The 14542-nt window shown below is 38.3% G+C and overlaps 1 protein-coding gene across 2 annotated transcripts in view; it reads right to left on the minus strand.

Annotated features, from left to right (window-relative positions):
- Positions 1 to 14542, minus strand: part of LYST (lysosomal trafficking regulator) — a 164252-nt gene that overhangs the window by 110118 nt on the left and 39592 nt on the right. For both annotated transcript variants that reach the window (XM_069571595.1, XM_069571594.1), the window contains 5 exons: positions 10589 to 10679; positions 7553 to 9632; positions 5111 to 6125; positions 3104 to 3265; positions 1462 to 1618 (listed from right to left, as the gene is read on the minus strand). In XM_069571595.1, coding sequence (XP_069427696.1) covers positions 1462 to 1618; positions 3104 to 3265; positions 5111 to 6125; positions 7553 to 9632; positions 10589 to 10679 — 3505 coding nt within the window. The remainder of the gene's footprint in view (positions 1 to 1461; positions 1619 to 3103; positions 3266 to 5110; positions 6126 to 7552; positions 9633 to 10588; positions 10680 to 14542) is intronic.

Genomic DNA, 14542 nt, shown 5'->3' on the forward strand with positions numbered 1-14542 from the left:
ACGAGAATAAATACTAAAAGAGTTCCTATCACAAGGAAAAAGTGTTTATTTCTTTTCTTTGTATCTATACGAGATAGTAAATGTTAACTAAAACTACTGTGGTAATCCTCTCACAATATATGTAAATCAAACCACCTTAAACTTATATGGTGATGTATGTCAATTATTTCTCAACAAAGCTGGAAAAAAGTTTGTTTAACAAACCAAGTAAGTCACATGAATATATATGTATGAGGCTTTCAATCTGTGGCTGTTCCTTTGTTCTTTTCACTCTCTTTATGGTAAAAAAACAATAAAAAAACAAAAAAAACACCTGCTATGGGTCCATCAAAGCCCTTTAAGTAGGACATCAGTGATTATTCCAATTCACTCAATTTGAAAGAGACAACAGCCATTGAAGAAAATAACTACTGCAAACTTAGTGAAGACTAACAGTATTGGCACAGTCTTAAAACCAGCCAATAAAAAGATGAAGCCCTCCCAGAAATCTCCTGGCTCTATTCAATCCATATCTTCCATTCTACTCCACTCAAGTTTTCGGCCTGGAAACAAAGGATCGCATGCAATGTTATTTCCATCTTAAGGACAAGTTGGGCTGTGGTGAACTAAGAAACCTATGCTGAAGCATTCTTGGATGCCACAAAGAGATGTCTGTATTCCTTGTATTACTTAAATCTTTGTAACGAACTGTTTCCAAAGCTCTTCCTGTCAATGTCCACTGAATAGATCTTTTCTATCAAGGCCTCAATGTAAACACATCTTCAGTGAGGCCTTCTTTGACTACCCAGTCACTATCACATCATCCTGTTTTATTTCTTCATATTGCTTATTTCTGGTATTTCTTGTCTTTTCCACTAGAATACATATGAAAGTAGAGACTTCTTCCACCCTGTATCCTTAGACACTCCATCAATATTTGTGATAACAAAAATATATTTCATTGATTTAAACTGCTTAAACTGCTTACAGGGGCTTCCCTCATAGCTCAGTTGGTAAAGAATCCACCTGCAGTGCAGGAGACCCCGGCTTGATTCCTGGATTGGGAATATCCACTGGAGAAGGGATAGGCTACCCACCCCAGTATTCTTGGGCTTCCCTTGTAGCTCAGCTGGTAAAGAATCCATCTACAACGCGGGAGACCTGGGTTCAAGCCCTGGGTTGGGAAGATTCCTCTGGAGAAAGGAAAGGCTCCCCACTCCAGTATTCTGGCCTAGAGAACTCCATGGACCGTATAGTCCATGGGGTCACTAAGAGTCGGTCACGACTGAGCAACCTTCACTTTCACTTTCAAACTGCTTACAAGAACGCCAGAATTTGTTGTCAAGATCAAATAAAATAATGATGTAATACACTTTACAAATATAATTCAATAAAAGTTCTAAAGTGATATTATTAAGAACCATTTGCTAGTTAATAATGTGACTCTCAAATGAAGTCACAAGTACTTCAGTGATATTTTACCATCATCCCAGGATTCACTATCCTCAGGATTGCTTTCACTATCTGCTTCATAACCTTCTTCTTCAACCAGAAGTTTAAAACTGCAACACTGAGAATCCTCAGCTTCTTCTGAAAAATCACCAGGCTGGGATGACAGTTCTTCTTCAGACTGATGACTCTATAAGATCAGTATATTTAAATTAAGGCAAAAGTTACAATGTTTGTTCATTGTTCTTAAATAAGATATTTATTACTCAAAAATCATTTTGAAGACAGCTTTAATATTTTAAGAAAAAAAAACATTAGGAACAGATATTAACCATTATACATTATGAAATTCACACAGCATAATTCTCCAGAATTTCTTAGCCAACTTGATTAACACTTCAAAAATTAGGTGTCCTAACAAATTAAACTATAGGTCATTTCAGTTTTACTGAAAAGTAAGTCTAAGAAATTTCATTCTAGTTATGTAAGAGGAGATGACTAAAAACCACAATGAGGTGGAATTATACTTCTTACAACTTAATGCAAATAAATACATATTATATTTACATATTTGCGCAACAAAAGATTTTTCCAAAGGTTTTTATAAAGTGTTTCATAAATTAGATAACTAAAGACATGAAAAATTTTGAAAGAAACTGATTTTAAGATTTCAGAATGTGATTGTCTACATATAAGCATCTCTGAAATCAGAGTTCCAGCATTAACTCCCTGCGCAGTAGCATGTGGCATGAAATTTTCCTTTTCTTATAAAAATGCTAATAATATCTTCACTTAAAAAAAACACACTTAAAGAAGCTCAGAGTACTTAATCATTGCAACATTTTAAAAAGAAGAAGAATCTTTTTTTTTTAATAGGTAGGTAGATATTTTAATCTACATAGGTATTCTGACATTTTAGGTAGGTATTTTAACATTTTCCAGTTAACCAATTGATTCAGTAATATGATTATGACATTAGTAGCTATTTTAGTAAGTTTTTACATCATATGACAAACAGTAATGTAAACTATTATGGCAGAAGATTATAAAATGCCAATATTTCTAGACCAAGGAATTGAAAAAGAAGTTACACAAAGATAAAGGTGAACAAAGGTAAAAGAAACATGAAAGGAGAGGTAAATTAACTATGTATGTATATATCTGTTTCATGGAAAAAATTAAAATAGTTCTTTTAGAAAATGAAGTTAACATGAACAACTAAAAAACTATGACTTCTTTCTATGCAAGGACCAGTCATTTTTATATTGCATGATTTAAAATTAAAGTGAGAAGGGAGTTCTGTAAATATTAACCATATCACTATAGAATCAAATAAGACAAAGAGGACAGCTGAGTCATCACTATCCCTGCATTATTACTTGATAAACTATCAGTTATATATGAGACATCAAATAATACTTCCATCTTACTGGAAGCAATTCTCGGTAAATTTCTAGATTAGATGAAGAAAAGCATGTCACACTGCTCTCCTGTGTTTTATGAGATGTAAATACAATCCATCCCAGAGGATGGAGACAGAACCCACTGAACTCACCTGACCAAATCCTGGCCCGTATATTCTAACCACATCACAGTGTCACACTCTGAACCCACACACTTCTGCCTCTGCCAGTCACACCCAAACAATAACAACACAACTGTATGTTACTCATACCTTCTCAGTCATAGCATCATCGTGCTCAAAATCTGCTGAATGATTCCCCAGTGCAACTCGAAGCAGGGCATCAATTAAAGGCTTTGCTAATTCTGTTTCCATCACCTTTGACTTGGAAAGATGATCCCTCATTTCAAGCAATATAGTTTCCACAGACAAGTTCTAAAGTAAAAGCAAAGAAACTAAGAATATCAACATGCCTTAAGAAAAAAAATAAACAGTGAGAAAACAAATGATAAATTAATATTTACATTAAGTAAAAGCTAGTCCGTTTATTTGCAGTTGATATGAAATTAAAATGACTATATAAATATCCAGTGCTTATACAAATATCCTCCTGTTACAATTAAGAATAATTAATATTTTAATTCATCCAATGCTTTACTCATCTTATTTGCTTTTGAATTTGAATGTACCATAAATTAACTGTATCAGGGAAAAAATGATTAGTTGAAACTCAAGGTTTTCATTAACCATTTCTAGATTTTACTAATTCCTTTTCTTAGTGATTGCTTAAGACTCTAAGCAGCACTTGTATTCTAATTCTTTTCTCTTCCTCCCTTCTTTACTCCTTCCCATCTGTCCTGGAATGGAACTCTCCCTGCTTGTTCTTCTGTTAAGGGATGAAGCCATAAGGATGGATAGGAAATTGACTTCTCCCTTAACTCTGTCCAGTGGGAGACACAGATACACACAGACAAGATATGATGGAGTAGGAAATGGCAACCCACTCCAGTATCGTTGCCTGGAAAATCCCACGGACAGAGGAGCCTGGTTGGCTATACAGCCCATGGGGTCACAAAGAGTTGGACGTGACTGAAGTGACTTAGCACGCAGGAAAAAAAGAAGGGATCTACCATATTTGAAATTTCCTTAGAAGCAGGGCCTAAAACTAAGCATTCCTTTTTGGCTGAGATGTGCTCTCAGGGGAAATTTGTAAAGCATGAGGAAAGCAGAATATGCTGGGGGAAGAATCCAGGCAAAGATGTGGTTTCAGAATAAATGTGTCACCCCAGCCTAATTCCATGGGAAGCTCTGGAGCCTGAACTGCACCACAGAGACTGTCCCCACTCCCAGAGCCATACCCATCAGTCACTGGCTCAGCACCCCACACCTTGGGAGATGGGTGCAGATGGGAGTCTGCAGCAGATGGTGCACGGGTGGATCAGCTTGGCAAGGGATATGGGCCGGGCACCAAACAGAACCACACCAAGACTGTCGAGTGTGGACGCTGAAATACAATAGCTGGGGAAGGAAACGGCAACCCACTCCAGTATCCCTGTCTGGAAGATCTCATGGACAGAGGAGCCTGCGGGCTGCAGTCCATGGGGTCACAAAGAGTCGGGCATGACTGAGCGACTACCACTTCAGTTCAGTCGCTCAGTCGTGTCCGACTCTTTGCGACCCCATGAATTGCAGCACACCAGGCCTCCCTGTCCATCACCAACTCCCGGAGTTCACTCAGATTCACGTTCATCGAGTCTGTGATGCCATCCAGCCGTCTCACGCTCTGTCGTCCCCTTCTCCTCCTGCCCCCAATCCCTCCCAGCATCAAAGTCTTTTCCAATGAGTCAACTCTTCGCATGAGGTAGCCAAAGTACTGGAGTTTCAGCTTTAGCATCATTCCTTCCAAAGAAATCCCAGGGCTGATCTCCTTCAGAATGGACTGGTTGGATCTCCTTGCAGTCCAAGGGACTCTCAAGAGCCTTCTTACTTACCCATTATTACTCATCTGACATCTGACATTTAATGTGTATTTAATGTCTTTTAGGGTTGGTAAATTTTGTCACATGGGTTCTGTATTCCAAACTAAACCCTAAGCTTCTCGAGGGCAAGAACAGGGTCATGTACTCCTCTGTGTCCACCACAGTACCTGGTACTGTGCTAAGCATACAGGAGCACCTCAAAACTCAGAATCTTTGGAAAAACAAAATGACAATAGCATTACATTACAACTTTAAAAAAAATTTACATTACACAATAGTTAGATGAAAGATAAGTTCTTACCTGATTGGGTAACTCCAACTCCATCTTTTGCTGACAAGCTCTGGTGCCATGAAGACAAATGGCCAGAAGGGCTTCCAAAAGTCGTATGCCCTGAAGTGAGGTTTCGCTTTCTCGACTCATAAAGACTTTTGTTTCCTCTGGAACAGCTTCCACAGCTGGAATTTGTTCCACATTTATGGAAGAAAGATGCTCTGACTCTAAACTGTCAGCACTCTTTTTCAGACTACTCAGTTCTGCTGGTGTGGGGTCACTTTTTACAGTCAAAGATAATAAATCTTCTTTCACAGTGATCTCAGGTTGAGAAATTCTGTTTAAATCTTGATTTACATCCATGTTTCTATTTCCTTCCCTTCTCCCTTGCTCCTCTTCAGGATTTCTGAACAGTTCCTGTATTACCATAAATATTAATTTATGGCATACTTGGAAACCACCGAGCCTATAAAACTGTTTCTGGAAAATGGGACTTAACATGTAGATCCAACGACACATGGACCAAATGTCAGCTGCTTGGTGCATGTGTTTGGGAGAGGGCAGGACGAGGCTCTCGAGAGAGAAACACGGCAGCATGTGTTGCAAAGGCTCGCTCGCTGTACTGTCATAGCCAGAAGTATCCTCTGAATCATTGGCTAATTCTCTGTCAGATTCTGCCTCTTTACTTACACACAAGAACGCCACACAGAGGAAGAGGTTAATTGTGTTGATATGAACATCCTGCACCACAGACTTTCGTTTCTTTGGATAAGCATCTTTGAGCCGGGCATAAAATTTACTAAGACTCTGAGAATCTGAATAAGCTTGCTGGTTATACAAAGTACCAACATTTACAGATGACAACTCCTTCTGTTCAAGGTCTATCCCGTCAATACCTGGAATTGAAGAATCTTTCTGTTGTTCCCCTAGGCTGATTATCAGAGTTTCAAATGCTTTTAGTGAGTGATTTCGGACACCATCTAAGTAATTTAGTTCAATTATTTGGTTTACTCCATTACAACTTAAAAACAAATCTCTTATTACCCTGTGAGAGAAAAAAAGTACAAAAGATTTACATACAGGCACATCATTCATACACTATTTAAACATGTCATTGCTGCATATACTAAACACTACCTATTTCAACTTTATCAATTATCTGGCTGAACTCCTTAGTTAGATATGACCAGGATTTCAAGTTGCTTTCTAACTACTTTTACACCCTTCTGCAAACACTGTATATATAATTCCAGCAGCATTTGAAAAGAACAGATTACATGCCTCTCAAGTGAAACGAAGCAATTCAGGGAAGAATATTTTTCCCCAAACAGCAAATTTCTCTGTATAAATTCTCCATGCCACAATCACCTCCATATTTGAGACGGACACTCTGAAAGCAGGGAGGCCTTTGCGGGTCCATTCATTTGGCTACTTGGTGGCTCACTCAGGACTTTTGTTTATTTTAAATCTGTATGTCGTTAAGGGAAAGAACCAAACTACAGATCTGAAGTTTTTCAGCTCTGTCTCAGGTAAAACTCACAAGTCTGGATCACTGGAATCTGAGTAATAATTTTAGTATAAATCAGCTCAGCAAAGATCCAGGCTGTCCACAAATATGCCACAGAGTTATAAAACTTTCAGATCAAAGACAGTTCTATTTAAACAATGTCAGAATGTCAGGATTTTTTTTTTAATGGTTGTGAAAATAATGATCACAGATATGTTATACTTTACTGTAAGTTTTTAAAATGGTATATGCATTAATTTCAAAGGCCAACTACCTATCAGAAGCAAGCTTCATTTACAAAATTATTTTTTAAGTATGAGAGCTGACAATCACAAAATCTGCAAAACTCACTGGTGAGATTCTAAGTATCTTAGTTTTCTTCATTTTGCTTACCTGTATTTTCTAGTTTTTCTACATACAGGTAATAAATGTAAATATGGTATTCAGAAAATAATAATTCCATTAATTTCACTGTTTTGATAATTATCATGCACATACATACTTTACGTACTATGTATATTTTTTCATAGTAAATAAATGAAATTTTTTTTTACTTTTTGTATGTTACTGATAAAATACGCATTTTCTCATGTCCCAATAGATCCTAGTTAACATTATTTTTGGCTAATAATATTACATCCAGTAAATATAATTTAATTAATTTAACTTTGCCCTTGCTGTTGGGTATCTGCATTTTATCCATTTTTTCTCAAATATATATATTTAAAACTTTACTTTTTTTTCAGAGAAATTAAAATCAATGGCTCTGTCCTCTTCCCTATAAACACCCCAGTAAAACAAACAAATAAATAAATGTTAAAAAAAATCTGACATGGGATGGGAACTTTTTTCGTTGTTAAACTAAAATTAAATCCTAGGAAAAATAAATAATAAAGATATTCAAACATCTTTGAATATGATTTTTCAACAATGAGAAAAAATATCTACACACATATATAACAAACCTTGATTTAAGCAGGGTAGGCAGAGTTTTTAAATAAATCTGAAGTACTTCCTGGGGCAAACACTGGTTATGATGGCTACATACATGAGTCTGAGCTGAAGTAATGCTAAGCTGTTGACAATGATGTGCTAATTCAACTCCTCTTTGCAGCACAGGATTAAATATGCAGTTATACAGTTTCCACTGAACAACAACATTGCCTTTCTGGATCAAACTGCAAATGTGATTTGCAATCTGTACACTCTGTAATCTGTCCTCTTCGAAAACAAAATTCTGATAAGCCTCTAAGGCATCCCATTTCCACAACAAGTCTTCTGATCCACTGCTGGGCAGGATGCCTTGAAATCTGTAGGATGGACTAGATAAACCTGAGGAAGGTTCAGCATTGTAAGAGTTTCCCTGCAGGGTCTCCTCTAATCTGGCTAGTTGATCTGAGTCAACAGTACAGATGTTGCAAGCTGCTTTTTTAGTTTTCTGTGGTATCTCAGCTCCTCCTAACTGGTCCAAAATGAGTTTGTGAAGAATATTCAGTATATGCTGCTGACAGCTTTTCAGTGCTGGCAATTTAAAAGCATGGAGGAGAGGAACAATCACAGATTTGGGATCCATACAACAGCATATGCCGATGTTCTGAACCCCCAAGAGGATCTGGACACACGTGCTGCTCAAGGAAGCCTGCTGCAGTAAGCGTAAGCACTGGTGGGAACACACAGCAATGCAACAGCACCGCTCAGGGTAATACACATCTCCATCTGCCGTCTCTTCAAATGGGTTCTTGGAAACTTGGTTTTTAAAAGCCGAGACCAACAGACCTGAGAGGTCTCTGTGGTGATGCATGAAGTGGGAATATTCGCAACGTCTGTGCCTTTTTCTTGTACACATTGAATGATGCAGCTGCTCTGACTTCACTTTTTTGACAGTGCTCATTATTTTCATGACATTATTGATGAGGGCTTTCAAATGTCCTGAGGCCTCGGGAGGAACCCCATCTCTTACAACCAGCCATTCCATTTGAAGAACTGCTGTTTCAAATAAATGAAATCCGTGATGCTGAATGAATTCTTGGACCAGATCCATGGCTTGACTGAAGAAGAACGGATTTGAAGCTGCACTTTGAAGACAACAGATCAGGATCTGCAGAACTCCCTCCAGCAGCTCAGGTAAAAGAAGCACTCTATGACGATACTTGGAAAACACAAAATCTTCCTGACCCTCTTGTAGTGTTTTCTTCTGTCTTGGGGCAAAAGGGTCAGGTTGCTTTTCTAGGCAAGTTCTAATTTTTAAAGCTGCTTTAAGCAATTCTGTTAAATTTTTTCTGAGATTTTCTGGCATCACCTCTGCCGTACTAATATCTACTGACATCAGATGCAGTACTGTTCGGAAAAGCATCCGCTGAATCAAAGCCACTGGTTCTTCAGTCCAACCTGCAGAAACCATCTGACCCTCCAAATTGTCACTGAGATTACAGCAGTCCCCAAAACCCGCTAGGAATTCAGTCAATGTGGGCACTACACTGGCTGCGAGAGCAGAATTATGATTCAAGGTAATGTCAAACTTACAAACTTTCTCTAATAAAGATAACAAAACATGACATAAGTCAAATGGAGAATTGTTCATGTGACTGATGGTAGACAAGGCAGCTGGCTCACTTAAAATGTCAGTGTTTGACTCCTCTCTTGGAATCATCTCTCTGGAATTTTCCAAAGCCATGGTGTCAGGAGGAGTCTGCTCTTTGGTTGATAAGTGGTTAAGCTTAGCTGTAAGGTGGTCTTCTTTAGGAGACTGTTTTACAAAATGCTGCAGCACATGGGACCTTCTGTACTTAGTCATTCCTATACTTTTGTCATCTGAATTGGCTTCTGAATCTGAGGTGGAGAGCTGTGTCTTTCTTGCATCTCTTACAGAATAACGATGGGTAGTTTTACGTTGCCGCCTGCTTTTTCTAAAAACATTTACTTTTGCAGAAACCTGACCAGCTGGAGCACTTCCCTCTAAATATAATTTTTCCTGAGTAGATCTTTGAGAACTTGAGTTCTTTTCTTTGGTCAGGATTATACCAGCTGAGAATGGTAGATTAAAGTCTGACAAAATGAAGAAAGAAAATTTAGAATACCTTAATATGTTTAAAAACTCAATATGCATAGGTGATTATCCTCTTACTTCTTTACTTTAGGAGTTTGTCTTCAGTATATTTTTATTATGGGGCCGACTTCTTTTACCTTTTTGGTATGTCTCTACTCCCCTCCCTCCCCACATCACTTCACTTCCTTATCCTGCTTATATTAAATACCAAGTGGCCCTGAATCAAAGAACACAAATTGATTTTGAAAACAGGGAGAACAGAGTTAGGAAAGCAATGCTGGTATTTAGCATTACTATTCTTACCACTTTACAAATCTCCTCTAATAACACCATTAATTAAGACACAGAGGTAAACATTTCACAATATGCATATTCCAGAAATGGCCAGAGGGAAAACTGTTAATCCCTCTACTGAAACATTTAAACTAAGTTTCATGTACTTAATATGATATATATATTTTTTTCTGAATCAGAAATTAAAAATATGTTGACCTTCAGTGTAATAATCCTGTCTAGTTCTAACACAAAACATTACTTCAAATTTATCCTTTAAAAGCAGCATTAGAAAACCTAAACTGCAAACGTCATTGATAGAGTACTGGTAATGGAAAGCAGTCTTTAAAATAAGCAGAGAATCTATAATGTCTTCAAACTTTTCACTCTCCATTTTTAACTGTTAGGCTACGCATACAGATTTACTCCTTTTGCTAAGTGTTCTGCTTCTTCATCTATTTTCTAATCATCATTATGTTCAAGGAATTCTCTATCATTTTTATACTACTAGAAGAAATGAAAATGTATTTGCTGAAAGAATTTTTCATATTAAATATACTAATATATACTGCTTTGATTTTGAGCTGCTATCAACCATCACAGCAGAAGTAACCTTTCAATGCAAGTTTTTCCCCAGTAGAATTTTGATAACACAAGTGATATGACAAAGAAAAGAAAATACCTGTTGCCTTTTCTTCTTGAACAGGTATCTTCCATACCAATGGAAGGAGTGACAGAAGAAGGGTAAGGAGTTCTTCTCTGCATGTCAATGCCTGTATTAGAAATAAAAGAATTCTTCATGCTCCGAGGTCATGAAACACAGTTATTCCTAATACCTTAACTTAAAGTTGAAAAAAAATCCCGTTTCTTGAGGAGGAAGAATCAAATTAACCTATCTTAAATCCAATTAAAGCTGTGATACTTTGCAATTTATAAACCTTCCCAAGGACAGAAGAGTATAAGAGTATTTGACGGTATTTAGCACATTCTTGCTGCTTTTTCCGAAAGTAGCTGTTATACCACCATGCACATTGTAAGAATTCCTCACCTACAAAAAGATAAATTTGCTAGGTGCAAATGAAAAGTTAAGCCCTATTAATTAGCAAACCAGTAACAAAAATTACCAGAAAAACAAAAAGGCTTCATGCAGTTAAATTTAAAACTCAGAAAACACAATTTTCAAAAAGAGAAATGGACATTATTAATAGTATATGTAAAGAGAGACAGACTTATTAGTGAAGGTCATCCGATAAATATTTATTGACTGCACACTAGGTCCATCCACAGCATTTACTGTCTTACCCTTTCTGGAGGATATGGTCCAAGCCCTGGAGAAGGTCCCCTCATTTGGTCCACAGAACACATACACACAAAACAGTTAAAGAGCAGAAGGCACGCAGCATGTGTACATACCCAGGTGTGGCGCAGGCATTCAGTTTAGGAGCTCAGAAAAAGGAGCAATCATCAGAGGTATGGAAGTGCTACACCTGGGAAACTTGGGACATGGGTGGTCAAGGAATTAATGACAAATCAAGTGTAAATTCCTCGTGTCAATCTGTGGGGAGGGGGTCAGAGTGGGTCAGGGTGACATAATCAGATTTGCCACTATATAGACAACAGAACTGGTGGGGAGGGGAAGGGACTAATCAGTGTTAGAGGCAGGGAAACGGTAATACAGACGAGAGATAGTAATTACCTGAAGCCTCAGACAGTAAAATTGAAAAGGAGGAGACATATTTGAGAAACCATAAGGGAGAAATGAAATGACTTACAGCTGATTATCTATGGGGCATATGGGGGGCGGGGGGAAGATCCAAAAGAACTTGAAAGTTTCTGATTTAGGGCACTAAGTAACGAGTGATAACACAGTCATCAAGACAGGACATTTAGCAGTGGTGTTAGGTTGGGGAAAAGATGATGGATTCACTTTTTAGATATACTAAGTTTGAGATGTCTGTTGGATCTCCAAATGGACTCAGGTTTTCAGTAAACAGCTGAATATACATGACTGGAACTTAAGAAAAAGACAGAGGTCAAGGACATGGGTGAAATTTCCTAGGAGAGTATGCAGGAGGAGAGGGGCAGACTTCCCAGAATGGAGTTCTGAACAACATTGAAAGAACTGCAGATGGTGGTGCTGAAGGGCAGCCTACAAAGGAGACTGAGACGCTACCTCTCTCCAAAGAGAAGCAGAACAAGAAATATCAAGGGAAGGGAGCAGTTCAGAAAAGAGAGAAAAGTTAATCAGGTCAAGAGTTGTTGATCTTTAATTGTGTAAGATGATGGTAGGAAAGCACTTAGCAAGTACAGGGTCACTGGTGACCTTAACAAACACAGTTTTGATGGAGTGATGAGGGTGCAAATCAGATTACAAATAGGCTGAAGAGTCAAGGGGAATGAGAAAGTAGAGACAGGATTCAGATTATTACTTTCTAGCATCCTGGTTATGAGAAGGCTTAAAATTCTGCAAAAGCAAAATCTAAATCCTTTCTCAGGCCTGGAAGACCCTTCATGACATGATTCCTACTGACTTGTCCAGTTTTAACTCCTACCACCACAGCCAACCCCTACCTACATGTACTATTAAGGTTTCCTGAACATCAGTGGTCCTTCAAACGTCTTCCTCACATGCACTGCTCTTACAGTTCTCTCACCATCCTTCCATCTGCCAAGTACCAATTCATCCTTCAGGTCTTAGTTCCTCTGTGGAAGACTTCTCTAATCGCTCCTAGGCCAAGTAAGGTTTCATGCCCCTGATTTAGTATAGCAACCAGTTTGCTGAATGGTTAATGTCCGAATGCCCATTTTCCTCTTTCATTCATTCAACAAATATTTATTGAGCCTCTACTATGTGCCAGACATTCTGGATGTAGTGGTGAACAAGGAAGACAACACTTGCATCCTTACAAAGCTGACACTCTAGCAGGTGAGACAGAAAACAATGGTGACAGATAGGAAACTTTCAGACAGAATGCTGTGATATGGAGAAAATTAAATAAGATGGAATGAGGAACATTTAAATAGGCTAGTCAGGATGGACCATTTGAGCAGATGCTTAACCAATGAGAAGGAAGAATCCATGCAAAGACATGGAGGAAAAGAGCTCATAGGAAAGATACAAAGGGTGGAAATGGATTTGACTTTTTCAAAGAACGGCAGGCAGGAAAGTGTGGCTGGAGCACAGCAAGGGGGAGGGCACTGAGAGAAAAGGCTGCAGGTCAGCCAGGTGGACAGTGTCCAACACAAGGTGGCCTTGGGTAGGGGGGTCACATGAAGGGGTTTGGATTTATCTCTAAATATGATGGGAGATTTTCCCAAACATACTTTGCAGGCCTCTCTCAGAGCATGAATTCCAGGGCTCAGGCCCTAGTCCTTAGCAGTCACCTCCCTTTTTCCCACTCAATGCCTAGTACACAGCTGGATGTTCATAAACATTACCTGCCTGAATGATTTTGAATTCTGGATGCAAAGTAAAGATTGTATCAAAGGGCCCCATTTCTATGAGCTTTACTTCAGAATCAGCAGATGTCTAGATAACGATTGTATGCAGAGTTTGTAAACGGTACCTATCTCAACATTTCTTAAGATGCCAGCAAAAGATACATTATCTTGCAAAAAAAAGTAAACCAAATTTGGACAGGTACATTCCTGCCTAGTCCCTCTAAGGTGAATCTTTATCTTTAGTATAGGAACTAATAGCATTCTAACAGAGCTTGCCAAAACCTCAAGGGTGTGTGAAAAAGTGCTATAGACAGGCTGTCCGTGGAATTCAGCGCATCTTCCTGCACAGCACACTGGCAAATCAGCACTGCTGTGAGACTGGCATTCCTGCCCCTGGCTTCTGAGACACGTGCCCTGGAACTTCTCTATTTCCTTCCCACTCAGCTCAAGGCTCAGTATGCCAAATTAGGCAATATATGACCCAAACAGAGCCATTCCCTGGCTATTCCTAAACTATCCGATCTACAGAAACCACATTACTCCTCACCTAATACTTACAATTTTATGTTCTCCCCTCTGCTTGGAAAATGACCGTGTCACACATTTTTTTAATTCCCCATTGCAATAACAAACAATGAGATCACTCTCATCCAGGTGGTAAGAATCATGCTCATGCTCTGTATCTACCAGATGCCAGGCACTGTCTCTTTCACAATTCTATTGTTTTGATTGTATTTTATATTAATTGCCTATCCTAACCATCCAACAGTCGTGATGGCAGGATGGAAGAGAAAGGGCAATTTTATTGGGAGGAAAAGCTGAGATCCCAAATTAGAGGCGACGTTTAGAAAGCTGCAGGCATATGGGCACCAGATCAGTGAGGTTCAAGGATCTCAGGATGACATGTTAAGGAATTTGGACTGAAGTTTTTATTTATATTAATGGCATTACTTTCAATTTTAACATGCTGAATTTAGTGTTTCAGACACAGCAGAAATATATGTGCTATTTGGTTAAGCCCTTCATTTCTTCTATCAGAATTTTATAATGATTTCTTTAATGTGTATCTATACACACATATGTGAATATTTCTTCTGTAAACAGAATCTTTTTAAAATGTTCTAGTTGTATAGCTTTAGCTAAAGGAAACAATATGTTTGTCTTATATTCTATAATTCTGTTGAACAGTTTTCTG

This window comes from Ovis canadensis, chromosome 25 (genome assembly GCF_042477335.2).
Source record: "Ovis canadensis isolate MfBH-ARS-UI-01 breed Bighorn chromosome 25, ARS-UI_OviCan_v2, whole genome shotgun sequence".
NCBI classification, from domain to species: domain Eukaryota; kingdom Metazoa; phylum Chordata; class Mammalia; order Artiodactyla; family Bovidae; genus Ovis; species Ovis canadensis.